This window comes from Sorex araneus, chromosome 1 (genome assembly GCF_027595985.1).
Source record: "Sorex araneus isolate mSorAra2 chromosome 1, mSorAra2.pri, whole genome shotgun sequence".
NCBI lineage: Eukaryota > Metazoa > Chordata > Mammalia > Eulipotyphla > Soricidae > Sorex > Sorex araneus.
This window is the reverse complement of record NC_073302.1, coordinates 338,900,223-338,928,220: the sequence shown is the minus strand read 5'-3', so window position 1 is coordinate 338,928,220 and position 27,998 is coordinate 338,900,223. Positions and strand designations below refer to the sequence as shown.

Below are 27,998 nucleotides of genomic sequence, written 5' to 3'. Positions count from 1 at the left end.
TCCCTGATGATTAGTGATGCAGAGCATTTTTTCATGTGCCTTTTGGCCATTCGTATCTCTTCCTTGGAAAAGTTTCTGTTCATTTCTTTGCCCATTTTCTGATGGGGTTGGATGTTTTCTTCTTGTAGAGTTCAACCAGTGCTTTATATACCCTTGATATCAACCCTTTATTGGATGGGTATTGGGTGAATATCCTTTCCCATTCTGTAGATTGCCTTTGTATTCTGGTCACTGTGTCTTTTGCGGTGCAGAAGCTTTTAGTTTAATGTAGTCCCATTTGTTTATCTCTGTTTCTACTAGATTGCTTAGTTCCGTGTCATCTTTGAAGATACCTTTAGCTTCAATATCGTGAAAGGTTTTGCTAACCTTGTCTTCGATGTACCTTATGGATTGTAGTCTGATGTTGAGGTCTTTAATCCATTTTGATCTGATTTTTGATGATCACACATTTTAAAATTGAATTCCAAGTCAGATCTATACATGGCAATTAGTCGATATGCCATTCAAGTCTCAATCTCTTGATTACTGGGTAGTTTGGTTTTTTCACACAGAATTTTACCGATCACATTCCTGTGGCTTCATTAAACATGTTTTTCTGCCATTCCAGTTCCTACAAAGTTACAGTTATCACTTATATCTTCAGGTTCTCTGTCTAAGCTAGAAGAAGACTTAGCTGGTAGTGACTTAAAGCAGGGCTTCTTATTTCAGCTGTCAGTCCCTTTCACCTGAGAAATGTATCAGGGTGTCAGATTCCTTACATGTTTGGTTCTGAGTTAATTTTTGCTTATTATATGTCTGGAAACCTGTTACCATTGCCCTGTTCCACTACCTTGAAGCCACTGTGTAAGAAGCTGGGACTGGAGGCGGTCAGGGATGGTACTGAATTTTCTGCTGAGTATCTTCTACTGTGTTTCAGAGACCTGCAGCGGATCACCCTGCCCAGCATTAACCGCCTGAGGCACTTCACGAATGACACCATTCTGGACGTCTTCTTCTACAACAGCCCCACCTACTGTCAGACCATTGTGAACACGGTGGCTTCGGAAATGAACCGAATATATACGCTTTTTCTGCAGAGGAACCCTGATTTCAAAGGGGGTGTATCCATTGCTGGTCATAGTTTAGGTAACATGAATTCTTTCTGACCAGGGAGGACTCTCACATCTTATGGACACTATTTTAAAAGCACAGTATGTTTTATCAGTATCAAATCCAGTTTTAGGTTTAAAACTGAATGTGGTAAATTTGGGAGGGGCTAGGGGGTGATACATTGAAATAAAAGACTGCTTGCTTTGTGAATTTTGCTACATTGGGTAACTGACATTACATTTTTATTTTATTTTTTTGTTTTTGTTTTGCTTTTTGGGTCACACCTAGCAATGCACAGGGGTTAATCCTGGCTCTGCACTCAGGAATTACTCCTGGCGGTGCTCAGGGGACCATATGGGATGCTGGGAATCGAACCCAGGTTGGCCGCGTGCAAGGCAACCGCCCCACCCGCTGTGCTATCACTCCAGCCCCAACATTACATTTTTATATGAAAGATAGCTCTGTAGTGCTAATGCTTAGAAATTGTCATTTTTTTTCTTCTATTTTACTTGTAGGTTCGCTTATATTATTTGATATTCTAACAAACCAGAAAGATTCTTTGGAGAATATTGACAGTGAAAAGGTAATTTAGATATTCATCTAGGTTCTCTTATAGTATGTATTAGTAAGGATTTTTAGATGTTAAAACTTAAATGTTGCTTTATTTTAGTCTCAAGCCTTCACATTAAATTCATATGTATTTTAATAAACTTCTTATTTTTTTCTGTTATTTATGGATGACAGAAGTAACTATGCTTCTACAGATTTTTGCCACATTTAAAAATAACTAGATACCAAATATTATAAGTTTATACTACTGATAGTAAAATCTTATTATAAAACCATTGAGCTGGAGTGGAATTTGCATATGATAAATAAAGTTGATTTAAATAAATAAAGTTGATTGTATGCAACTGATAATTTATATAAATTGAAAGCAGTGAGATGACTTGATACTTAAGCATCTTCTAGTAAACAGAATCTTATAAACAGTTATCTATAGTGCTAATTTAATTTAGTACTTGGCATATATATGTATATATATGGATGTATGTGTGTATGTGTACATGTACATTTTTTTTTCCTTAAAAAAATGCATTATATTTATTGTGTTGGGCCATGAGTTCTTCTAGGATAGGAGCTTTGTCTTATTTTATGCCCTAAATACTGTTCTCCTACGGAGAACTCAGAAAATGTTTTGTAAATTGTAATGAAAAGTGAAAAATACTTTATTACTTTAAGAAAGTTTCAACTGAAGTTAAAAATCTTAAGGTTTGCTTCTTAACTTTATTTAAAGCTTGTTTAAAGTTAAGATACATCTTGTAGAAGCCTTTACATAGTACATTTCTTTATTACGAAATTACATTGAGAAAAATATAAATATTCCTCTACTTAGAGTATGTGAGCTTTGCAACTTGATTTTTAGGATTCTCCGGATGTCATAACGGATCATGGAGACACACTGACCCTAGAGGAAGATTTGAAGAAACTTCAGCTCTCTGAATTTTATAGTGTCTTTGAAAAGGAGAAAGTAGATAAGGAAGCTCTGGTAAAAAAAAAATTCTTTAATAGTACCATTTTATTGATTTTTTTAATTAAAAATTTTTATTAAAGCACCATGATTTACAGTTATTCAAAGGTGGGTTTTAGATTAGTCACATTTATTACTTATTTTTAATAACTTCTCAGCCTATTCAGTCAAAGGTTGTTTTTTTTTTGCCTCCCTAGAGGTCCTCAGGAGACCCAGAGGCTGCTGTGGGCCTGAGAAATAGTCTGCTCAGAGGCCACATCCAGCAGGGCTCTGGGGACCGTGTGATGCTAGGGATAAAATTGGGGTCATCAGCATGTGAGTCATGTGGCTTAACCCCTGTGCTATCTCTAGTATAGGAAGCATTTTAGTCACAAATTATTACTAATGTTCATAGAATTGTTTTTCAAGGCATATAAAATAAAGGGCTAAAGAGATAGTACAGCAGATTGGGCCCTTGCCTTGCACTTGGCCATCTTGGTTTCAGTCCTCAGCATCTCATTTGATCCCTCGAGCATTGCTAGATAGGAGTAATTCCTTTCCCCCCCACTTGCTTTTAAGTGTTTGGGCTACACTGGGTGATGCTCAGGGGTCACTCCTGGCTTGCACTCAGGAATACTATCTCTCTGACTCCTAGAGTAATTCCTGAGTGCGTTGCCAGTGTGGCCTGAAAAATGAATACAGAAAAAAAATCACATATAAAGTGATTTATGCTTTGTGCCGGTATTGATGTACATACAGTGCTAGAGTACATACTCAAAAAAAGAAAAAAGTACTGCTTAGAAAACAGCAAATGACCACTAATTATACAACTTTTATTTCTCTTAACCTTTCAAGAGTGCAACTGTTGATATTTGCATTTTTTTTCCCACTCTTGTTTTGTTTTGGAACCACATTTGGTAGTTGTTAGGGTCACTTTCTGGCTTGGTACTTGGGGGCTGTTGCTGGCAGTGCTCAGGACCATGTGGTGCCAGAGATAATGCTTGCAGAATATATACTCCAGGCCAGGGAGTCATCTCTCTGACCTGTTATTTGTTTTCAGATTCAGGATACATTAATAGGTGTTGGTAGGTATTTCCTATGATTGGGCATACTGTATTAAGTACTGATGTTAGAATGGTTTATGTTTCCTACATCGTGATATTTATTGTTACTGGAAGTGATGCACATTATATAACCAGACAATTAAGTTCTAAGTAAGAAGAAAGTACCCAGTGATAGAAGAATGATAACAAGTTGAACGAATTTATTATGGGCAGGTGAAGCTGGGCTTTCCTAATCAGGTGCACTTAAGCTGGGGTCTTACTTGTCTGTTCTGTGTTTTGTTCTATTGCTATATGTTCTTACTGCTTGTCCATGAGTGACAAATTGGAAGTTCCTAGGATTGTGACATCTATGTGAACATAGTAATCAGTGTTTTATTGTCATGAAGTTAGATATGCCATAGCCCTTATTTATATACCAATACTTTGGTATTGATATTTTCTATTCTTTGGACTGTACTCTTTTTTCTTTTTTTTGGACTGTACTCTTTTTTTAAAATTATTAAGGATGTTGTATCATGAGGAAGCTTTTTTTTTTTTTTTTTTTTGCTTTTTGGGTCACACCCAGCGATGCGCAGGGGTCACTCCTGGCTTTGCACTCAGGAATTACTCCTGGCAGTGCTTGGGGGACCATATGGGATGCCGGGGATCGAACCCGGGTCGGCCGCGTGCAAGGCAAACGCCCTACCCGCTGTGCTATCACTCCGGCCCCCATCATGAGGAAGCTTTAGTAATAGAAATCAAAGAATAACAGATTGTATAGACCTTATTTTTTTTCAGAGAACAGGGCAGGATTTTTCTTTCTTTTTTTTGAGGAACATTATTTGATTTTATTTTGCCTGGAAATAGGAACAGGAGCCAGAGATATATTACAGCAGGTAGGGCACTTGCCTTGTACCCTGCTGATCTCTGGCACCACCCTGGCTCCCTGAGCACTGCCAGGAGTAACCCCTGAGGTCAGAGCCAGGAGTAAGCCCTGAGCATCACTGGGTGTGGTTCACATACCAAGATAAATAAGAACAATATGGTTTGTTTTCTATGCCTAGGCCTTATGTTCAGAAAAGGATCTACAGGAAATGGGAATACCTTTAGGACCAAGAAAGAAGATACTAAACTATTTTAGGACCAGAAAAAGCTCAGTGGTACGTACTAATATAGATTGTTGGTATAAACAGTTCTTTATATTATTGTATTTTGTGTTTAGTGAACCAAGTGTTATTTATTGGTCTTGGGTCTCTTCAGCAATTAAGCATATTTTTATTGATACCCTTAAAACAGGATTGGGGCGAATGAGACGTTACTGGTGCTCCCTTGAGCAAATCGATGAACAATGGGATGACAGTGATACTCTTAAAACTGTTATTAGTTGTTTTAGCATTAGTGCTAGGTGATAGAAGTCTTATCACCTCGGGGCTAGATGTAGATAATATAGTGGGTAGGATGCTTGCTTTGCACACGGCTGACTGGGTGTTGCTTTTTTTTTTGTTTGATGTTTTTTACTGTATTCATAGTTTTATGATCATGCTCTTGATTCCAGAATATTTCCATTATCCTACTAGCAATAACTTTTATGTATTCTTTGTTGTTGTTGTTGTTGAGCCACACCCAGGGGTTTTGAGGACTAATTCCTGGCTTTAAGGTCCAGAATCACTGCTGACAGAGCTCGTGGGCCATGGTACTGGCATCAAAACTGGGTTGGCCATGTGCAAGATAAGTGCCTTGCTGCTGTATTGTCTCTCCAGCCACTTTTCAACCCTTTTCTGTTTGTTTTTTGGGGGGCCAACTTGACTGTGCTCAGGGCTTACTCCTGGTGGGCTCAGGGAACCATGTGGAATATTGGGGGTCAAATCCAGAGGAGCTATGTGCAAGGCAAGTGCCTTACTCATTGTACTATCTCTTTGGCCCTGTTTTAGCATTTTAAAAGGTTTCTCAGTTCTTACTTTAGTAGGCATCATATTCTGTACTCATAGAGACATATATACAACTTTTTAAAAAAGCTTTAAATCTCTTCAGCAGTCCTTAACATTGTGCTGTTTCAGTGTTTGCTGCCCAAATGACTGTAGAGCCTTCATCATTTTAGGTTGTTGTAAGGATGTCAATTCATATCTTAAAGCAACTTTTGTGTCCATCAGCTATAATTATTGGCTGTCATTTATTTATATTTTTTAGAGTTGTTCACAATAATTTATTATATTCAATATTCCAATACCAAAATCGACATCATTACACCATCCCACCACCATTATTTTGAATTTTCCCACCACCACCCAAACCTGCCCCAAGCACACATACTATTTTGTATTGTTGTTATGAACAATTTGCTAAAAATGATCCAAAAATATTTTCTTAGAGGAAAGTGTGTGAAGATTGTTGTTATCTCACCCTGGAGCCAGTAAGCCTTTGTATAAGAGATTACTAACATGTTATTATAGGTTGTCCCTTGTACGCTAATATATTCTTGGTACATCAGTTGCATAATGTATGAGATGTATGGGGCTGCATGCTCCAGAAATTCTAAAATTTTGAATAGAGTCATAGAGCTGGAGTTAAAATTTTAACTAGATGGTGACTTTGGGGTGTGGAGGCATCTCTGCATCATATTGCTTTTCTCTTCCAGATTTATCTGAGTATCTGGATCATGGCTGTTATGAACTTATATGGCGCATTGACTGTCATTTAAAAACTTTTCCAAGTGTCCTTTTAAACCAGTTGAAAACTTCATATCCTTTGGGTCTTTTCATTTCATAGCAGGTCCACAAAACTGTTTTTTATTCTTTAGGGTATTAATAGAGCGATCCCACCCCCAGCTTCAGGGATGAATCTGTCTGACACCCCCAGAGACGCGGAGGGCTGCTGTGGAGCTGATGATACTGGAGAGAACTATCTGGACGTTGGCATAGGACAGGTAACAGTACTGATTTTTTTCAGGTTCTTTATTTTCCATTGGTATGGCGGGAAAAATGGAAATGTTGTTGTTTGGGCCACACCAGTGGTGCCTGGGGGCTGCTGTCAGCTCCGTGCGGGGATTGCTCCCCTCAGTGCTCGGGGCCCTGTTGTGCTGAGGACTGAGCTGAGTCTTCCCATGCAAAGCAGGTTCTCCAGCCCTTTGCGCACCTTTCCCAGCCTTGCGTTTTCCCCCCGCCAGGTGCTCCAGAGCTGCTGCCATTTCTGTGCAGCCCGCCTTGCTGACCCGTGCTAGTGCCTCTCCATGTCAGACCTGGCTCGCTTCATCCAAGACATACACCCCAGTCCCATATTCTCTCTGGCTCTGGAAAGGAGCTTTAGTGAGAGATGCTTCTGTTTCCTTCTCACAGGTGTCTGTAAAGTACCCGCGGCTCATATATAAACCTGAAATATTCTTTGCCTTTGGATCTCCCATTGGGATGTTCCTTACTGTTCGAGGATTAAAAAGAATTGATCCCAACTACAAATTTCCAACATGCAAAGGTTTCTTCAATATTTATCATCCTGTAAGCATTGAATAACTTTTACCAGCTTACCATAATATAACATCTGTTGCGTTAGTTTGGTTTTTTTTCTATGCTATTCTATAGTAAGAAGACAACTTAAAATAGTATTGACTTGGAAGTGATAGAGCAGAAAACTTTTTATGTGATGAGCCTGATGTTCAGTTTCTTAGACTATTTCCACTTCTTCAGAAGAGTTAACTGTAACTCATGTATTTCCTGTGTAGTTTGATCCTGTGGCCTACAGGATTGAACCAATGGTGGTCCCAGGAGTGGAATTTGAGCCAATGCTGATCCCGCATCATAAAGGCAGAAAGCGAATGCACTTAGGTATGTCTGAGTATAGACTTGATAATTCTAGATCTTCTGATTAGTACAAACTAACTAGATTTAATTCACTTAGTTCAGCAATATTAGGCCCTAAACTCTTCATAATTCCTTTAATTCCAGAACTGAGAGAGGGCTTGTCCAGGATGAGTATGGACTTCAAGAACAACCTTCTAGGGTCACTGCGTATGGCCTGGAAGTCTTTCACCAGAACACCAGACCCCGCCTTACCAGCCGCAGAAGCTGCAGAAGAAACTGAAGTAGAATCTGAATCAAGTTCAGAGAAGCCTAATGGTCAGTGATGCGCCACATGTTGGTTCCCTGCCTCTGGCCAGATGAGAGGCGCTCTGTGCAGTAGTTTCCGCTCCCCCAGGGGTTTCTTCCTTTTCCTTTTTTTGGGATATGGGGTTTGTCCATATTTTGCAGTTCTCAGGGGCTGTTCCTGGCTCTGTGCTCACTCCTGGTGGTCCTTGTGGGGGGCCACTTATGGTGCTGGGGATTCGAATCAGGGTTGGCAGGATGCATGGCAATGCCTTACCTCCTGTAATTGCTCTCTGGCTCTCCTTTTCCCTTTTTATTGTATAGGCCAGTACTGTGAATCCTAATGGACCTTCAACTTTGTTGACCTTTTCTGTCATCTAATAGCCACAAATTATGGAAAAACATTATTTGTGAGGAAAAAAATGGCACAAGAATCTGATTATCTGGTAACAAGGTTTTCAAACGTTCCCTAGGGTGAGAGAGATAGCACAGAGGCTGAGAGCACATGCTTTGCATGCGGAGGCCCTGGTTTGATTCCCAGTACTGCATGATCGATCCCCTAAGCTCTCCTAAGCACTGCTGAGTGTGGCCCCTAAACAAAGCCAACCAAAAAAGGATGTTACTCAGTGTTAGAATTTGCATGCTTTGTATGGATGAGGCCCTGGATTGGATCCCCAGCACCAAAAACCCCAGAAACATAACCCATTAGCAAATGGGAATTACGATGGTGATGTTAAAAGCCTATTCTCTGAAGTACCTTTTACATAGAATAGCTATGTATGAGTCAGTTACAGTTTCCTGGCTGGGTACTAACTAGCAAATTAGCTAGGATACCCTCTTAAGTTAATTTCATAACATTTTATTTGCTACCTTTAGTTTTTAACTACACTAGAATTCTCTGATTGCTTTCAGTTTATGAATGGAAGGAAAATGAATTAGCAATCAAGGGTACACAAAAAAGGGCTTGGACAAAGTCTGACTTTTTTGGCAGGAGGCACACATTGGCAGAGCTCAGGGCTTGCTCCTGGCTCTGCACTCAGGATTTGTCCTGGTGGTGCCCAGAGGACCAAACGGGTCCCAGGGCCTGAACTGAGATCGACAGCGTGCAAGGCAAGCACCCTCCCTGCTCTACTGTCTCTCCAACCTCCAAATAAGTCCAGTAGAGGAGAAGCTTTCTGGGGGTTGGGGCAGGGAATGGAAGCTTTCTGAGTAGAGTGTGGACGTCTGAGAAGTCACGAGACAACTTTGAGGAGTGGGAGAGTGTGACCCTTGCTGTGGCTCCCCTGCAGAGGAGGGTGCAGAAGAGGCTGCCGCCAAGGAGGAAGAGCCGCCCATCAACGTCGGGCTGCTGAACGGCGGCCAGCGAATCGACTACGTGCTCCAGGAGAAGCCCATCGAGAGCTTCAACGAGTATTTATTCGCTCTGCAAAGTCACCTGTGCTACTGGTAAAGGGTCCTTATTTTTGTTTTAGGGAGACTTTCTTGGTTTCTGGGTGTTAGAGGTATTTGATAGTGTGGGAAAAGGATAGGTTTGTTGCACTCACATACTTACAGTGATTCCATTTTATAATTTTAGTTCATGGGGCTAAATGACACCCGCTGTGACTTCAGTTAGCAGAATGCTCAAAGTGTCCTTGGCTGTCCTTTGGACAGGATGTAAACCCACGATTTAACTAGAATAACTGCAAATACTGGCATCTCCCCAACCTTTAACATAAAAATAACGAATTTTACTAAGAAAGAAATTGGGGGCAGAGAAATATAGTACAGTGTGCCCCACCCAGGCTCCATCTTCCAGAAGAGAGAAGAGAGGTGGGAGCGGTAAGGTGGGGGTGGATATATTTTTAAATTCTTAGGAATGGATGACTAGGTAATTTGTGATAAACCTGTTTCTTTGGCATTTTCCCATTCTAATGAATTTTTTTTTTTTTTTTTTGCTTTTTGAGTCACACCCAATGATGCACAGGGGTCACTCCTGGCTCTGCACTCAGGAATTACCCCTGGCGGTGCTCGGAGGACCATATGGGATGCTGGGAATCGAACCTGGGTCGGCCGCGTGCAAGGCAAACGCCCTACCCGCTGTGCTATCGCTCCAGCCCCTCTCATGAGCTGTCAAACTCTCATTTGACAGTTGCTCTGTATCATGGTTATATTAGGATTAGTCTTTCAAGGTATAATGATCCTAGACATCACATATGGTTTTCTGAGCACCGTTAGGAGTAATTCCTAAGTGCAGAGCTAAAAGTAACCCCTGAGCATTGCCACGTGTGGCCCCAAAACATAAACAATAACAGAATGGGCCATCTGGGCTGGAGCAATAGTACAGTGAGTAAGGCTTTGCCTTGCAAGCAGCTGACTGGGTTGAATCCTTGGCACCCCATATGGTCCTCTGAGCACTGCCAGGAGTGATACATGGTACAGAGCCAGGAGAAACCCTGAGTACCTCTGGGTGTGGCCCCCAAACAAAATTATTTCTTTTAGTTTTTTTTTTGGGGGGAGGTTTAAGGATGACTCATGGCTGTGCTTGAGGGACCATATGTGGTGCCTGATGTTGAACTAGGGCAGCCACTGCAGGACAAGTCTCTCAGCTGCTCTCTCTCTCTGGCCCCAGAACGGGTTATCTTCATTACTAAGCTGCAGGAGTTTCTTCTGAGAGCCAGAGGTAGCTCAGAGACATGAGCATATGCTTCAGGTGGCCTGCTTCAAGACTTAGCACCTGGTCCCCTGAGCAACCCCTCGAGTTCCTTCTGGGCACTGCTGGGCACATGGCCTCCAAGCTATTTTTTGGTTTGGGAGGCTCACACCTGTCTGTATTTAGGCCTTACTCCTGACTCCAAGCCCAGGGATCATTCCTTGGGACTTGGGGGACCAAATGGGGTGCTAGTCACCAACATGTAAGCCAAGCACCCTACCTGCTGTACTGTTGCTCCAGCCCCAGAAATTTTGCTAAACCCAAAGTCATTAAAATTTTCCTTGTGGGGCAAAGAAATAGTATAGAGGACAGGGCACTTGCCTAGCACATGGCTGCAGCTGTGACATCACTTCAAATTCCAGTAGTTTGTGGTCTTCCAGGCAGTGCTCAGGTGGTCCTGGGGTTGCTGAGCCCAGGGGGTCAGGCTGGATGGTTGTGAGGTGACATAGGTGGGTGGAGAGGGAGCAGCACACAGTGCTGGGAGTCGGGACCTGGGCCCCCTTACCCCTCACTCTCACTTAGAGTTTCTAGTTCAGTTGGAGATTTTTTTTTTTTTGTCACACCCGGCATTGCACAGGGGTTCCTCCTGGCTCTGCACTCAGTTATTACTCCTGGTGGTGCTCAGGGAACCATATGGGATGCTGGGAATTGAATGCAGGTCGGCTGCATGTAAGGCAAACGCCCTCCCTGCTGTGCTATCGCTCCAGCCCCTTAGTCGGAGATTTTAACAGTCTACGGGAAGGATTGAGGTTCACTCTTCTATGTATGGCTGGTCCCTTACTCTAACATTTGGATAAAACACATGGCTAAGCCACTGAGTTGCCTTGGTGTTTTGTTCCATTGATGTATATTTTTTCATTTGTTTTGGGCCGCACCCAGCAGTGCTCAGGGCTTACTCGTTGTCTCTCCATCAGGGATCACTCCTGGTGGTGCTGGGGGATCCTGTGGGTTTTGAGTGGGCTGCAGGGCAAGGGCTTTGCCTGTTGTACTAGCATGCCAGCCCCAATTTGTCTGTTTTTGCGACAAATAAATACTGTTTTTCAGTGCTCAGGGGCCCCCATATTCTGGTCCATCATGAGCATGGCAAGCACCTTCCTTGCTGTGCCTCTCTGACTATACTAAGTCAGATTTGTTCTGATTGCTGCAGCTTTAGAATAAGTCTTGAAATCAGCTAGTCTTGAGTAGTTCTACTTTCTTATTCAGTTATTTTAACTACAGACAGATATTTAAGTACCATTTTTCCCTTTGTTATCTACATTCTTTTTTATGATGAAGTTGTTTTTTGTGCTTTGCTTTTGAAAGGGCCACAACTGGCAGTGCCTGGGGCTTACTCCAACTATATGGGGTGCCAGGGATTAATCCTGGGTCAGCTGTATGCACAGCAGATGTTCTAGTGGGTCTGACCCTGTGATGTTTTTTTTAAATTGATTAATCTGTGATATAAATAGCAAATGCTTTTTCTCCAGTTTTTCTGTGACACTGCCTAGATGGTTTTTGATAAATCGAAAATATTTATCTAGTCAGATTTCACTTTTCTTTTTCAGCTTTTGGAATTTGTGCTTTATAGATTATGTTTATATAAATTTTAATTTATATAAATGATATAAAATTAACAAAAATTTATAATTTGTGGAAAGTATCTTAGTACAATCATTAGTTCCTTCTTTTACCACATAATATTTCTTTGCAGGGAATCTGAAGATACAGTTTTGTTGGTCCTCAAAGAAATCTACCAAACCCAGGGTATCTTCCTTGATCAGCCTTTACAGTAAAAATGGACCGTCTGTAGCTGCTTAATGTAAGTTTTAAATGTCATGTTATGTAGCATGGTTCCTACATGTTAACATGTTATAAGGAACTGTGGAGTCTCACACTTTTCTATTCTTTCACAGGGTTTGAGTTATTCATATATAGAAGAATTGGTTAAAATTCATGGGAAAAGGCCAGTAGCCACTAAAGCAAGGCTGTTTGTTTTGTTAGTGATTTTGTACAGTAACACTACAGTTTTCAGACTCTTATCACTGAGGACCAGTTGCAATTTCAGTTTCAAAGAGCCCATTCTAAGATGTAAACTCTCAGCCTGCTTCTGTGGCGTGAAACAGCCGGGGCCTCCCCCTGCTGACTTCCTGTTGTGGCATCTTCTCTATGGAATCTTCTCCACTCTCTCCTATAGGTGAACACTGAGGGGTCCTTCCCCAGAAAATCGACCTATTTGTTGCTGACGTTTCCCTCACCACAGATGCATCGTTTCTGCATGTTGCCGACCACACATTCACCACTGGGTCCTTGGAAGATAATCTTCTTTTGGAAGTGAATGGAAAAGCAATTGGAAGACCCTATTACTTTTCATTGACGGCTTTATATAAAAACATTATTTTTTTCCATAGCCAGGGATGGTTTACATCTTTAATTCTTTGATGGTGGTCAATAGGTACCAAGCATTATAGCTTACTACTTGAGAAGGTAAAGTCTGTTTTGCTTTGATTTGTTTCAGACTGGGTAGAAATTCTCATAGAAATACTTGTTTTATAAAAAAAATCTAGTTTGGAAGCAGACTCTAGAGGTTTCAGAAGGAATTTTGAAGTATATTCATCTCATTGTTGTCCTGTGCATTTCAAAACTAAGTCTGAGTGGATATGGAAAAGACTATCAAGTAGTCAAATTTTAAAATCATTCTCCTACACACACACACACAGTAATGAACAGACTAAAATGAAGCTCAGAGAGCACTGTTGACTCTCTGCATTCAACAAGCAGACCTCCTGCTGCCAACCAATAATGCTGCTCCTTCTTTCAAAGCTACTTCAGTTGCTCTGAACCTAAAGGGAATAATTTAGTTCCTATTAACTGAGTGTTTATAAAGCAGAGGTGTTGTATATCAAGACTCCAGATGAGTCTGACTTTTATTTTCTGTTCCACACCTGGTGATACTTTGGGGCTGCTCCTGGCCCTGTGCTTGGGAGACCATGCAGTGCCGGGGATTGAACCCGGGTCTCAGATCATTGAGTACTCTCTCCAGCCCAGTAGCTTCCGTTACTAAGTTGAGGGTGAAGTTATAAATCTGAAAACTTGAACTGACAGTCTTGACAGACTGGCTTATACATAAAGCCTTGGGTGTATTTGTCATCGGCCACATCCACCTGTGTGAAGAGGCATTGCTGTCTCTGCAGAAGCCATGTGGCTTAGTGGTAGAGCACCTACCTCACACATGTGAGGTCCTGGGTTCCATTGTCTTCTAGATACCAATAAACCAGACTGCTTACTTAAAAGGTTCATGACACAGGTAGGCTTGGTGTGGGGAAAACGTTTTATTTGGAAAGAAAACCCATTTCTATAAGGTCCAAGAAGTGATTTTGCAAAGCCACTGTTAGGCCGTGCAAGCTGAAATCTTGGAAAGACCAGTGAATGTAGATTCGTTTCTTTCAAGGCATATGCTCAGGTACAGGCATATTTTTCCTCATTGGTCAGAATTCTCTTTTGATGGTCGTTTTTATGCTTTTCATACTTCCACTGGGCATGAGGCAGAAGCAGGCAAGCTGTGTTTTGTTTTTTGTGGGTTTTTTTGTAAATCATTATGTATCATGGCATCCAAAGCACTGGCATTTTAACATTTTCTTAAGCCATCCCTTAGACAGCAGTGGTCTTTGTTCCTTTTTGAGAAGAAAAGGAAAGGGAAGGAAGTTAGTTACTGTCACTCTAGAGCTGGCATAGGTAAGATTCAGTATAGACCAAAGCCTGGCCCTTTCCTTACCAACATTTATATACTAATGCTGACTAAGCCATTAGACATTTCTAACATAGGGAATACTTCATTATAGAAATCCTGGTTTGAAATAAGAAAATTTAGGAACACTTAGTATGTTAAAGGGGAAACTTTTGTCAAGTTTTCAAATTTTTTACCTTTACTCTTTAGTTAGCATTATATTGACTGTAAGTAAACCAAAGGACTAGAATGAGTCCCTGAAGCCAAAGATGAAGTGCATAACCCTGGATAGCGATAAAACCACATTCGTATTAAATGTTTCTTTTACTGGTTGTGAGGGGCAGTTAACTGAAAAATAAAAAAGAGAGAGGAGAAAAAGTAAAAAAGCTTTATAGCCCATCTATCTGTGATATTATCATGATTGTATATTATTTAGGGCAAGAAGCTTGCTTTAAATTATTTTGTTGTATATTATTTGCACTACTCAGTTGTTTCATGTGCAATCTCTTGACCAAGCTGACAAACCTTTTGGTAGAGCATTACTTTATACAGATTCCCTGCTGCTGAACTGGTACTGCTTATCTCACAAGAGACTGTTTGCATGGAAAGAGTAACAGCACTGATTAGCTTTCTAATATTTCGCACTTTTTGAAATGTTTGTTTTTTACGTGATTATATTTAAAGTTTAGTAAATACTGAAATAAAATCTTAATGACCAGTTGTCTTTTTACCCGCTTCAATCTGTCATAAAGAAAACTACAATAACCATTTTCTCTTCTCCTATGTCTTACTGAAACTCTCAGAAAAAGTTCCTAGGGCCAGAATAGTTGAGCATGTGCTTCATATAGATGAAGCTCTGGATGCAACCCCAGCACCCCCAGAACTAAAGTTTTGGGCAAAAAACTGATAATATATTCTTTTGGCAGATGACAGAATTTAAAGCATGGAAATGAAAAGGCAAATATTGAGACTCTCCTTAGTACTTATACTTGTCAGCCCCTCCTATGGGGGAAATGGTTATACTTTGGAAATGTTTCAAAGTAATAAAAACACCATTTGTCCAAGGAAGAGAGATACAATATAAAGATCATAGAAAGTGATAATCTGAGGTCACAGTATTTTTGGGCCACAACACCAGTAGTACTCAAGGGCTGTGAGGGTTTGAACTGGGCCGGCTGCATGTAGGACAAGTGCCCGACCTCCTGTATCTTTCTGGTGGATCTGAAGTATTTAAATCCCAATAAAGAGAAAGTAATCAGGGGGCTGGAGCAATAGCACAGCGGGTAGGGCGTTTGCCTTGCACGCAGCCGACCAGGATGGATTCCCACCATATGGTCCCCTGAGCATCGCTAGGAGTTAATTCCTGAGTGCACGAGCCAGGAGTAACCCCTGTGCATCATCGGGTGTGACCCAAAAAGAAAAAAAAAAGTAATCAGTTTTGGTGATGCCCCATAATTGGTTCTTAAGAGAATGGATAGATTCATATCTTCTAGATAAGTTAATCTTTTTGTTTTGTTTTGGGGCCATCCCTGGTATTTATAGCTTACTCCAGGCTTTTCCCCACGGATCAGTCTGGTAGGGCCCAGGGGACCATATGGGGTGTCAGGGATCTGACCTGGGATGGCCGTGTGCAAGGCAAGCGTCCTGCCTGCTGTACTATGCTCCAGCCCCTAATTATTTTCTTTTCTGCCTCAGCCAGTTGGCAGAGTTGGTGCATTTGGGCAGATTATCAGTCATAAATGAAGAGAAAGAAGCTTATGAGCAGTCAAAGATAAATGGGGTAGAAATAATGACCTGTTGGCACAGAAACCAGGTTCCCAACCGTTTTCTTCTTTAATATGTTTTATTAGTAATTCACTGTTATTTATGTCCATAGCAATATCTGGCTAGACATACCAGTGGTAAATTAGCTATAATTGGACAGGACCCTACTTGAGGTTTGATAATTTAATTGGTCATGCCCTAGATTTTAAGCTATAGGAAATGGAAATGCAATTTTGATAATCAACTCTAGCTAGGATGAAGTGGGGCTTATATCAAGGTATCTTTATGACAAGCCCCAAGAATAGCATTTAATTTAACTATACTATTGGTCTCTCTCTCTCTCTTTTTTGAGGGAGGGCACACCTTTCGATGCTCAGGGCTAATTTCTAGCTCTATAATCAAGAATAATCCTGGCTTAACTCAGGGGACCATATGTGATGCTAGGGATTGAACCTGGGTCAGCCATATGCAAGGCAAGTGCCCTACCCCCTATACTCAGGCCCCTGGGACATCAGTCTGATAAAGCAGACAACAGCTGTTGTGAGACTGTTGCAAGGTCTCTCTTCCAGAATATGTGGCACAGAGTGGAGAAGAACCTTCCCCTGGTCCTTCTATGTGAGGAGCAGCAAAGCCACGGAATCATGCAGAGGCAAAGGATAGTTCTTTTGTCCTCATTTTTGCCTTAGAAGAGGTGAAAAAACAAAAAGACCTGGAATTCCTATTTTGAGATTCACTTATTCTCCACTGAGAGTGCTCCAGTGTTTAGCTTCAGTGCTAAAATGAAGATCTCCAGGCTTCTTCAGGGTAGTGGGGAGTGTAAGTTCGTCCTGAAAAGGCTTATGGCATTCCGCGTCAGTCAGAGGAGGGTAATACTGCCTGTAGCAGACATAGGCCAAAGTCAGGCCAATCACGGATCCAACGAGCACGTCTGAAAAACAGGGAGATAAGGTCTTGCCTTTATCAGAGGCGACTCTTAAAGATCAAGTTAGACACGACACAGACTAGAGAACTGTGTACTCTCCAGGTTATTTGCGTAACAATTTTAGCCCAGTGAAGTGGGTTCTGTTATTTTTATGGTTCCCATTTATGGGTGAGGAAATTAAAGCGTTGAGAAGTAACCTGTCCAAATGTACCTAGTATTTCAAAAACTACTGGGCAAAACTCAGACTTAGGTTTATAGTTTCTTTTGTTTTCTGTCTTAATTTTTAAAAATTAAATCACCGTGAGATAGTTACAAAGTTGTTCGTGATTGGATTTCAGTCAGTGTTTCAACACCTGACCTTTTCACCAGTGTACATTTCCCACCACCAATGTCCCCAGTTTATAGTTTGTCTCAATTTTATAATATATATAGGATTACCATGATCTCATTGTTCTCTACACACCAAATCATAAACATTTTAAACAGGCTTTTTCCAAGTATACTCTATCAGAATTTTTAAGATTCAGAATAACAACACTCAGTGTTCAGTTACTGTTAAAAAATGTCTGTCTTCCACTTAAGTATCTGTAGAGGAATGAAAACCTTGGGAGATGGCACGCACAACTAGCTGGAGCCCCAGATTCAGTTCCCAGTACTGCCATTTCATAAACAATACCTAAAGGGATTCTGAACAATAGTTTAATTTTCAATTCTTTTTTCAGTGCCAGGGGTTGAACCTAGGTAAACATAAGCCTAGGTAAACATACTTTACCACTGAGCAGCATACTTGCTGCTGCAACAATTTTGAATTTTTAAATTATACATTTGTGTGGATATTTTCTCACTCAACTTAAGTTTCTTTGGTTTAATTTTATGTCTTCTTGAATTATCTATTTCTGAAATAACATCTCATGACAGTGAAGTTGATTTGCTTTTTTTTCAGGGGGTGAGTGGTGCTCACTGCTTACTCCTGGTGCTCAGGGGGCCACACAGGGTGCTGGGGATTAAACCCTAGTTTCGCCACATAAAAGGCAAATGTGTACTATCAGGTATGTACCGTGGCTTGATTTTTAAGCAGTACACTTTAAGAGTCATTGTAAAACACTTCTGAGAGTTTATCTAAACTTACATATTATTTCAAAATACAGTAATCTCATATCCTAGATTCTTTTTTGCAGTTTGTTACCTGAGATAAACCATTGTCAAAACCTAATAAAACTTGGAGAGTGGGTGACTACTTTCACATAACTATTATTAACTCTTATTATAAAATTTACCTATTTTTAATTTGGGATCCACATCCAGATAGGGGCCAGTGGCATGCAAGGTAAGCACCCCAGCCCTATACCATCTCTTGGACCCTATATCTACTTAGTAAATTAAACTTACGAGAAAGTATGTACAAAGGAAAAAGCCCAGTCAGTAGGGGTTGATGCTCTATAGTTCAGGCATTCACAGGGGGGCCTTGGAATGTATCCCCCGAAGACAATGGGGAAAACTCTTTCATGGAAAGGAAGGGCGTGCCTCCTGGTCTCTGTGCTCGCCGCATCTGTCCTGCGCTGTATATACATACTTAGTGAGAACCCAGGCCAGCATCTCCCAGTGCGGGATGCTTCCTTCCACCAGGCACTGGACGTGGGTGAAGGCTGTAATAGTCTCGGGTACAACTAAGAGAGCCTTGTTTGTTCACTTAAAGAAGGTAGATTTCCAGGGGCGCTTTGAGGAATCTTGCTTCTGGAAGGAGGTGGCAGGCCAGCCCTGTGTGGGCCTGCGGCCTTGGCCATCGCACAGTGCTTTGTCCACTCATTCAACAGGTGCTTATGACTGCTGCTCAGGATGGGATGAGGGCAGCAGAACTTCCCTGGCGAGCAGTTTGCTTACCTTGCCAGTGGTGCTTGTAGTCACAGGTGCGGGACAGTGCGATCACAGCTGCCAAGAGCAGAGGTGACAGGGACACACAGAACCTCCATGATCTCCCACGGCCTCGTGGTGTGAAGCAGTGTAACTTCCCTGCCAGGTATAAGGAAGCAAAGGCCAGGCCAGCAAATGCAACTAGAAGAAAAATCCTTAAATATGTATCTTAAAGGAAGCTCACTTATACCTCATTCATCTCCAAATGCAAGATCGAGGGGTATGAACATGTTTTATGATAGAGATTACTATTAGGGAGAAGAAAACAGAAAAACAAAGACCTTTGAATTCCAAAGTTCGTATTCACCTAAGAGTAGCTTTTTGACAGCTACAAGACTTTGTGCAGGTTTCTTTTCAAAGCTTTAGTTTCCTCATCTATAAATGGAATCATAATAATAATAGAACCCAGCTCATTGGGCTGCTATAGTACTGAAGTATATATTATCCAAAATGCTTGACACAGCAATTTTTCAATAAGGTAAATATTTTTATGGCTAGTACAAGTCTTGCATATATATATAGTGCTTGACTATATACAGTCTTGACTGTAGTCAAAGCAGTACTATAAGAATAAACTATTTTGATCTTAGATTTGATTTTGGATCATCCCTGGCTCCCGAGGAGGGCATGTGCGGTGCCCTGACTCAGACCATGCAAGCCAAGTGCTTAGCCTCTGTACTCTCTCTGCCCCCTCTCTTCTGTCTTTGAATATTTCCCCGAACACTAGAGGCTCAGGTGGAGGGAAATCTTGGGGCTATTACAGAAGGGAAAATTTGGGACTGGTGCAATAGAACCGTGGGTAGGGCGTTTGCCTTGCATGAGATTGACCCAAGTTCAATTCCTGGCACCCCATATGGTCTCCCCAGCCTGTTAGGAGTAACCCTTGGGCACCGCGGGGTGTGGCCCCAAAACAAAGAAGGAACAGTTTTTAGGCATAAGAACAACATCATTGAGATGTTTTCATCCTCATAAGCGTCTGGTAAGAAATTCAATGATTAAAAAAATATAATCAAGTAAATAGAATCCATGGTATTCCTACAGGAAGCGTGTCCACTGGGGAAGCTCTTCCGACCCTCATTCACCACATTCTTGTCTCCTGTGCATGACAGGTTGGAATGGGCTTCCCCATCAGGGAAGCAGCGGTAGAAGAAGTCTGGGCGTGGCCTGCAAAAGAAAAACAGGATGTGAACACACCATCTGTAGCTCCAGAAAGTATTTCTTGGTTATATCAGAAATCAGTCATTCTATTTGCCGGTCAATTAAGAGTCACAGCCTAAATAATGAAAATGAATTAAGATAGTCACCGATGAAATGTTCCAAAATCTACATTTTAATTAGGAAGAGAAAGAGAAAAAGCCTCTCCAATATCTGATTCCTTTTCAGTAATATGAGTGCAAACTGCTTTGCAGCTTCAGTGTGGGACAGAGACTGCAGGGTCCTGGGGAATCCCACTCTGTGGAGAGAGAAACCAGGTGCCCGTCAAGCAGGGGAGGGAGGAAGTGGTGAGGAGGATTAGGCTGAGAAGAGGCCAAGAGAAAGCTGTGTGTAGTGCCCCTGAGCAGCTTGCTGGACAAACCCTTACCTACCTTCCCACGATCAGCTTTATTGTGTTGGTGAAGACGCCGTTCAGAGTCAAGGCCAGGCTGCCAGCTGTGGGCAAGAGAGGTTTTGCTGGTGGAATGCAGGCACGCCTCTCTGAGATGGACAGAGTGGACATGCTCTGACCTGAGCCAAGTATACCAGGAATTATGACCGTCAGTGACTGCATGTGACAGAACAGGAAAGACTTAGATACCAGGCTGCACACACTTCTGGTACACATGACCTATCTGGACTCCTGAGGTAGAGAGTGGCTGACGAGCAGGTTCTTACAGCGCTACTTCCTATTTCAGAGGTGGCATCATTAGTATTTTAGCTACACAAGATGCAGAGGCCTCCATAAACTGAGGCTTTAACTGGAGTGGTGACCCCACAACACAACAACCTCTCTCATCCTAACACTGAGATTTGGGTTTTGGGGTCACACCAGTTCTTTTCAGGGCTTATTCCTGGCTTTGCTCAGGGATACTCCTGTCAGAGCTTAGAGGGACCATATGGGATTGGGAGGGGGTGTTGGGGGGGTGAGGGGGATGAATGGTGGGGGGGGGGGGTGTCAAGCCTAAGCTTATGGTTAACTTCCCCAGGCAGGCTTGCTCCCCTCGCTCCCCATAAAGGGTTAACCAACTCTTCCCCAGGCTGGCTGGCTCCCCAGGAGGGGTTAATCCCCTCTATCCCGGCAGGTTTGCTTCCCAGGAAGGGTCAACCCTCTCCCCTGGCAGGCTGACTCCCCAGGAGGATTAGCCCCCTTACCCAGGCAGGCTTGCTTGCAGTCTCTGGAGTCTGCCCTGTGCAGACACTGGGCCAGGAGGATGAGGGAGAGCGGGGAGAGAAACGCAATAACCTGAACCAGAGCATCTCAAAGGTTAGAAAGGAAGAAGAGTCCTTCTGCAACTAGAGGGGCTGCTGCGGGCCGCGCCTGCCAGTGGCCACACCAGGGGCCCTTCCCCTAACGGTCCCGTCCACTCCCCTAAGAGCCCCGGGAGGCCCAGGGAAGAGCCCCAGGAGGACCAACAAAGAGCCAGGAAGACCAAGGAAGAGTGCCGGGAGGCCCAGGGAAGAGCCCCAGGAGGACCAAGGAAGAGCCCCAGGAGGCCCAGGGCAGAGCTGCGGGAGGACCAACGTCTGCCCGCCGCCCAGGCAGCCGCGCAGGCGCGCAGCGCACGTACGAAGAGCGCCGCGGCGGGGACGTGCTCGGCCTCCACGTAGGGGTTGCGGTACAGCCACATCTCCTCGGGCTGGATGCGCCGTTCGAAGGGGGGCAGCAGCTCCATGGCCCTGGGGGAGAGCGGAGGGGGCAAGTGGCTCCTCCCGCCGCCCAAGGCCGCCCAAGGCCGCCCGGCCCTGCCGCGGGCTCACAGGAAGGCCAGGGAGAGCGCGAGCCGCACGCCCAGCTCGACCCCCAGCGCCGCCGCCTTCCCCATCCGACCCGCGCAGGAGAGGTGACGTGGCAGGCGGGTGGCGGGCAGGCGGGCTGGGGCGGGCCGGGGAGGGGGCCAAGGCCGGACAGGGCAGGACAGGGCCCGCCCCGGGGCGGAGGCGCGCGGCCACCCACGCAGCGCAGCCCAGGAAGGGGAAGGCGCGCGCAGGGCCGGAGAGGCTGCTCTCGGCGGGTCGGAACCGGCACCTCGAGACCTCACACCGTAAGGAGCAGGGGCGTCTCGGGCTTCCTGACGCTGCTCTCCAGAGGCATTTCCAGGGAAGGAAACTGTCATTCCGGACTTAACTGTGCTGCAGGGCCGGGCCACCAGCGCGGGCAAGGCTCCCTCCCTCCTGCCCCCTGGGTTATAGCAAGAAACAACGGGCAATGAACAAGTCCACTTAACTTGGAACATACAGGACAATTTATTGAAGTCAATCTCAAGCAAAATCTGAAATCATTGGAATGTCATTAAAAACCTTTCCAAATTAATCGTCACTGAAGCAAAAAACACATCTGAATTCCAAAATAGTTGTAAAATAAAAAAGGCAACATTAGTAAATATAATGTACAAAAATTATATGTTCCTACCAGCACACAATAGTATGAAGCTTAAATATTACAGGCAGTCCTAAGTACACTATGACTAGTCACAATATGCTAGCCCTATATACAGTTTAGCCGGCTTTACACGTTTCACACTATGCAATAGAACATAGGGCAACCAACAAAACCCCCAAAATATTATATATTTTGAAGTCTATGTGGCAACATCAAGTCATCATTATACAGTAATGCCCTAGTGGACCCCCCTCCCCCCCGAAAATGTAACACTAATCTGTTAGTGTCAAGAGCGCCTAGCCAAGTCATGGAAACTCAAAAGAGACTGACTTTAGTGAAGAGTGAGGCTCTGTTATTCAAGACTCAAGTCTCAAGTGATTTAGGCAAAATAACATTTCACAGGATCTACAAAGTTTATTACAGCTAAAGTACAGAAATAACCAATCTACAAAGGGCATTATTATAGATAAAGATTGCAAGGAAATGGAAACAGTCTGCAGGTATCTATGTCTGTTGTGCAATATCACAAGTGGATACAAATGATTTTCTCATATCAATTCCAATTATGTGCACACCCTTGTGATATATAAAAAGAACCTTATTATTCGCCGGGTGTACTCATTTAGCATCTTATTTATCAGTGGCAACAGAATTTTCTTTTTAAATACAGGGCATGTGACAACACAAATGAGATAAAGAACACTATTAATGACTATAAAATAAAGGGAAATTTTTATCCAGTCCACTTCTAAGCTGATGACACCTAATAAATACCGTGTCTTGGCTGTTTGAGGGGTGCGGAGAGGTCAGAGCACACACGAAGCCTGTGGTGGGCAGGGAGGGCACAGGGGCTTGGGGCGTGTTCTTTCGGATCGCAGGTGTGGTGATGTCACATAAGAACATTCAGGACTCAACAGATGACTTTGGCAACTATCCATCAGTGACTTTCAGAAGCTACTTCAGGACAGGTCACTCCCTTCCTCCTCCCCGGTGTAGGTATGTGTCGCAAGCAGCTGAACTTGTCACTTACGCAGTAGACTGATGAAAAGCGAATGGAAATAATTTTGAAACACAGAGGTTACACCCAGCATTTTAGGAGTGTACCATATGTGCAAAGTTTTGTTTGTTTTCTCCCTAAACAGGGATATATTAAAAGGAAAGAAGTGTCTGACAATCTTCTTTCAAATCTCTGTCAAAGGGATGACAGAATGACAAAATAAAGCATACACACAGGAACTGTTCATTCAGATGCTGCGGGTACATTGTGCAGAAGTCTCTTCCCCAAATGTACACACAAACGGGAGCGTCCCCCTGCCAACAGCCCTCCCCCCACAGCTTTAATCCAAGTTAAAGAGGATGAGACGAGGCCATTGATTTTCCAAACAGTAGACAAAAAATAACGCTTACTACTTTATAAATTTAAAAGAAACTGTAAAACAGGAGAATAGGAAGAGTTTCAAGTACTCAAAAGTCCTGAATTCAATGAGGCAGAGATCTCAAACATTAAAGTGACTACTTCGTACCTGTGGTAAACATCATCCCCCCCTTATCTTATAACCCCTTTTCTCCCTGTACCCAAACCCCAGATAAAAGTTGGTAGATTTCAGTATATACAGATTTCCAGCTTTTTGTTATCTGTTAACTCATGGCAAAGCCGCTAAATATATTTCCGCACCTATCTGAAAATGAAAGTGAGTTTTGCTCTTTACAAATAACCGGAGACCAACTCCAGATCGTCCTAGACCAAAAGAAACTGTTTCAAATGATCACATTAAGTCTGCAGCAACTTGGGGTGGATAGATCTATCAGCCTGGTAATAAGAAATTCAAGTCTCGTCTGCACTGCCCAGCAATAGAGCAGCTTCCCCACGCCACTGCGCCTTACGCAGAGGAGAACGGGAGCTTCCCAAGCTAGAAGGGCTCCACAGGAATGGGCTTTCTCATCCTGTTGGGTCAGGGGTACGACAGCGTTGGCTTTTACATGCTAAGGAAGAACTTTATACTTAAAATGTAAATAAAGATGAGCAACAAATCCTGGGTGGTCTGGATATAACTGTATTCTGTGACTCTGTTTCCAAAATCCAGGTTCACTTTGGCCCTGACAGAGAACGTGGGAGACAGACTACTCGAAAAGAAGCAGGAGGCCAACTCAGAGCTCGCCCTTGACGTGAACATCTCGGTTTCCCAACACTGCCAACAGGCACAGCTCCAGACACTCCTGTGAGGCAGGAGGGAGCGGAGAGGCCCAGCCCCACCTGCAGGGGAGAGGTCCTCATTTCAGTACCCCAAAGTCTCCGAGCACCAGTGGCTCGGAGGTGGACTACTCGCTGGCTAGGACCGCATCACTTTGGGGAATAAAACAGAACTTGTTCAAGTAAAACTGAAAGTGGGCCAGGGAGCTGGCTCAAAGGGCGGGTACCACCCCTTCGCAGGACTCGGGGGCGAATCCTAGCACCAGGAGGGGCTCCGAGGCTGAGGGGATGGCCCTGAGTGAAATCCAGCTCCCTGCAGGGCTGCTGCCTGGGGCATTTCTCCTCTCACCTGGCCATATCCCGCCCCTCCCTGTGCTGACAAGTGCCCACGGGGTTCCCACGATCTCACTGTTGTGATGAATCCAAATTCTGAAGCTTTATTTGCTGAGGATTCAAAACCTTACATTCACTTATGCTTCCACGGAATGAACATGAGGTTAGAAAGTGCCAGCATTATTCAATTACTCTGTACATGATTTCATTTTTGAACAAGAGTAAAACCCAACTGTTCATACTCTGACCACACACAGATTTCATGGATACTGACCAATACCAGTGCTCAGGCTCCGAGTGCGCAATATGCAGTCTGGACTAAGCACAGGCAGCACGGTGCGTGTTATGTAAACACAAAGCACAACTTAATCCTTGGCCACTTCCATAATCTGCAAATAAAGAAAGTAGGTCACCGGCTGCACCGTGGCGGTGTGGGGAGAGCTCCTGGGGCTCTTCACCCCACGAGAGACTCCAGCCTGGGCTGCTTGTCCTCCACACTGACTTTTGAAACGGCAGAACAACCCTTCCCGGCCCCTCACTCTCCTCCCCACCAAAACACAACAATCAAAATCTCGGCAGAGCTCTGTTACAGACTGACAAACAAAATGGGACTCAATGAAGATGCTGCATAAAATACTTAAACCTAAGGTATTTGAAGTCCATAGGATACCCTGGTTTACCATATAAAAATTATCAGGTATTAAATACCACTAAGTCTAAAAGAAATCAAGAGATAAGATTTCATGTTAGATACTATTTCAGTTAGGAGTTGCATTTTGAACATTAAAGGAAATAACGTTAGTAAGTTTAAAAAAGCAAACATTCATCCTACACATATAAAATAATGTTTCAGTATGATAAAACCTAGATTTTCTTATATATATATTTTTTTTTTAAAAAAAGAATGACAGAAGTGCTCAAAGGGCACAGGGTAGTGTTTTGGTCAGCTGTGATTCATGTTACCTGGAGCAATCACGTTCGGTAACAGGACAGCATTTCCCAGTCAGCTCTCCCTTTGGGGGCCATATCTCGTCAACAGAATTATTGGAGGCCCAGGAAGTTAGTTACCTTAGAATTAATTGCTAGAATCACACAAATGGCAGTTTAGGAGCTTAAGTAAAGGAACTGTAGTGTTGTGGGTTTTTTTTTGTTGTTGTTGTTTTTTGTTTTTTAACAAGAAAAAAAATCCAGTATAATCGCACATTTACATAACAAAAGAGAGGCATAAAAAAGTTTTCTTCTTTTTTTCCAGAGAAGAACTCTATTAAGAAAAAGGAACACACATAAGGACCGCAGCAGGGTGCCTGTCCTCCCTACCTTAAGAAGGGTACAAGGTATTTTTTGGAGGGAAAATCAATGCTATCAGGTACCAGCGATTGTAAGCAGTCAAAATTCACAGAGAAAGTTAATGTTCATTCAAGCTAACCCTAGACTTCTACTTAGTACAGTGTTAAAACAATATCTGACATTACTAACGATTTCATAGAAGGAATACTGGAATATATATATTCCTAGGCATTAAAAGCAAGTGAGTTTTGTGGGCAGACACCTCGAACACTTGCATCTAGGAGATCCAAGCAGCAGAGCCAACCATTCCCACTAACACTGACTTTCTCCGGGAGTTTTCCCTAAGTGCTTTCCCTAAGGTGAGGTCGGCTGACGTGTCTCATACACCCTGTCAGAGTACAAGTGCTCCCCCTTACCAACGGGCACTGTAAGCACGGATAATACTTAACAGAAACGGCTTGCATGGATCCTGGGGGAAGTCCTTTCGTACATTCCCACCACAAGAGTAACTAAACAAAAATCTATTCAAATACTATTTAAATTCATTTGTGTAGTTTTCATCAGGAAAAGTGACTCAAGGGTCCATTGAAAAAAGGAATGTCTAATTAGAAGAAGGAAGCAGAGACGAAAAATAAAACGACCATAATTCTCTCCAAATCAGATCAGGGATTACATTAAGTGGACAGAAAATGTTACTTAATATGGTCCAGCATTTGGTGGGTACCTTTTACTCCTGTCAGCTGCCTTGAGCAGTGTACCAGGATTACAGGAATGTCCATCCTAATGAATTCATGTCACATAAATGTACTTCATCACAATACTCAGTGTCAATGGAAAACATTTTCAGCTCGTGAGCACAACCATTGCTTTTTTCTCCAAAACAAACAAACAAGTGACAAAAACTACATTATATACCTCTTAGGTAAAGTTATTCTCTTAAAGAGCCCACAGTTTTAAAGACCACAGAAGTAAAACCCGCTGAGGCATTTTGTTTTCAAGAGGCCAGATAAAATACTACTGAGCCCTTCTCTAAGATGCGAGAGACCTTTTAAAGAGAGAAAGAAGCAGTGTGCCACCCCCTCCCCCAGCCAGTACCACACACAAATACACACACACACACACACACACACACACACACACACACACACACACACACACACACGAGATTATCTGAACTATACTCCTCATGATTTAAAAAAAATGAAAACCAATAAATGAATGATAGGAAACCTCTGCTTTTTACACCCAAGGTACACATTCTGAACTTTATCTCATTAACAGAACTTTCCTTCTCTTTTGTTATTTTAAAAGCAAAGATTTCTTTTTCTAGCCACAAAGGCATTGAAGCACAATAAAAGGCAAGAAAAGACCAAGGGAATTTAACCCTCCCCAGACTCCCCAAATCAACAGAGAAACCAGATAGCGCCAGGCCGGTGCCTGCACACACGGGGCCCCATTTGTCCGTTTTTGCGTCAGAATAAGGCAGTACTGATGGCAAAGGCTGTATGCACTGCGGCCGGCCTTCTCTCGTTACAAACACATGATCTGCTCTGTTCCGCTTTTCCCCTTCACATAAAAAGAAAACCGAGAAAACCATGACCCGTTCACTCCTTTACTTCCTCTGCGTGGTCTTGGGATTCCAACTTGCATCTGATCTTGTTGCAGTACTCTGGCGGCACGGGGGCGGCGGGGTCATGCTCCGAGCAGCAGAGCAGGCCCCCCAATGCCGAGGGCACCAGCGCCCCTCTCTCATGCGCCTTACAGAATGAGTGTGGGCAGAACTCGCAGAAGGAGACGGCGGCGCTGCCGCACTCGCTGCACGCGTGCCACGGGCACTCCCACTTTCCTGGGGAGAGGCAGGAGGCGAAGAGTTAGTGGCTGTCCCTCTCCCCACCCCCCAGCC

At 43.2% G+C, this 27,998-nt stretch overlaps 3 protein-coding genes across 4 annotated transcripts in view; 1 reads left to right on the top strand and 2 right to left on the bottom strand.

Moving 5' to 3' along the window:
• Positions 1 to 14,830, top strand: part of DDHD2 (DDHD domain containing 2) — a 36,060-nt gene extending 21,230 nt beyond the window's left edge. Inside the window, exons 8-18 of the mRNA XM_055133884.1 lie at positions 917 to 1,125; positions 1,605 to 1,672; positions 2,516 to 2,638; positions 4,707 to 4,802; positions 6,440 to 6,565; positions 6,975 to 7,130; positions 7,355 to 7,457; positions 7,578 to 7,748; positions 9,005 to 9,161; positions 12,098 to 12,205; positions 12,581 to 14,830. Coding sequence (XP_054989859.1) covers positions 917 to 1,125; positions 1,605 to 1,672; positions 2,516 to 2,638; positions 4,707 to 4,802; positions 6,440 to 6,565; positions 6,975 to 7,130; positions 7,355 to 7,457; positions 7,578 to 7,748; positions 9,005 to 9,161; positions 12,098 to 12,179 — 1,291 coding nt within the window. The 3' untranslated portion in view covers positions 12,180 to 12,205; positions 12,581 to 14,830. The remainder of the gene's footprint in view (positions 1 to 916; positions 1,126 to 1,604; positions 1,673 to 2,515; positions 2,639 to 4,706; positions 4,803 to 6,439; positions 6,566 to 6,974; positions 7,131 to 7,354; positions 7,458 to 7,577; positions 7,749 to 9,004; positions 9,162 to 12,097; positions 12,206 to 12,580) is intronic.
• A 1,089-nt stretch (positions 14,831 to 15,919) lies between these two features.
• Positions 15,920 to 21,766, bottom strand: PLPP5 (phospholipid phosphatase 5). The gene is made up of 7 exons (XM_004606931.2): positions 21,663 to 21,766; positions 21,473 to 21,581; positions 21,057 to 21,147; positions 20,294 to 20,357; positions 19,747 to 19,871; positions 18,678 to 18,848; positions 15,920 to 16,802 (listed from the first exon to the last, which is right to left on the bottom strand). Exons 1-7 carry the CDS (start codon positions 21,725 to 21,727, stop codon positions 16,609 to 16,611), a joined length of 819 nt encoding a protein of 272 aa, XP_004606988.2. The 5' UTR covers positions 21,728 to 21,766; the 3' UTR covers positions 15,920 to 16,608.
• Positions 21,767 to 22,119: 353 nt separating this feature from the next.
• NSD3 (nuclear receptor binding SET domain protein 3) overlaps positions 22,120 to 27,998 on the bottom strand; it is a 122,213-nt gene continuing 116,334 nt past the window's right edge. For both annotated transcript variants that reach the window (XM_055123682.1, XM_055123683.1), the window contains one exon: positions 22,120 to 27,941. In XM_055123682.1, the coding sequence (XP_054979657.1) occupies positions 27,700 to 27,941 (242 nt within the window). In that variant the 3' untranslated portion in view covers positions 22,120 to 27,699. The remainder of the gene's footprint in view (positions 27,942 to 27,998) is intronic.

What these genes read in the sequence shown, in the direction of transcription:
- PLPP5 (XM_004606931.2), bottom strand. Translation starts at nt 21,727, where the DNA reads ATGGGGAAGGCGGCGGCGCTGGGGGTCGAGCTGGGCGTGCGGCTCGCG. An exon ending in CTGCAAGCAAGCCTGCCTGG is followed by an intron (nt 20,358 to 21,056) that starts GTAAGGGGGCTA and finishes TCTTGCCCACAG; the next exon opens with CTGGCAGCCTGGCCTTGACT. An exon ending in ATAAAGCTGATCGTGGGAAG is followed by an intron (nt 19,872 to 20,293) that starts GTAGGTAAGGGT and finishes TTTCTTTTGCAG; the next exon opens with GCCACGCCCAGACTTCTTCT.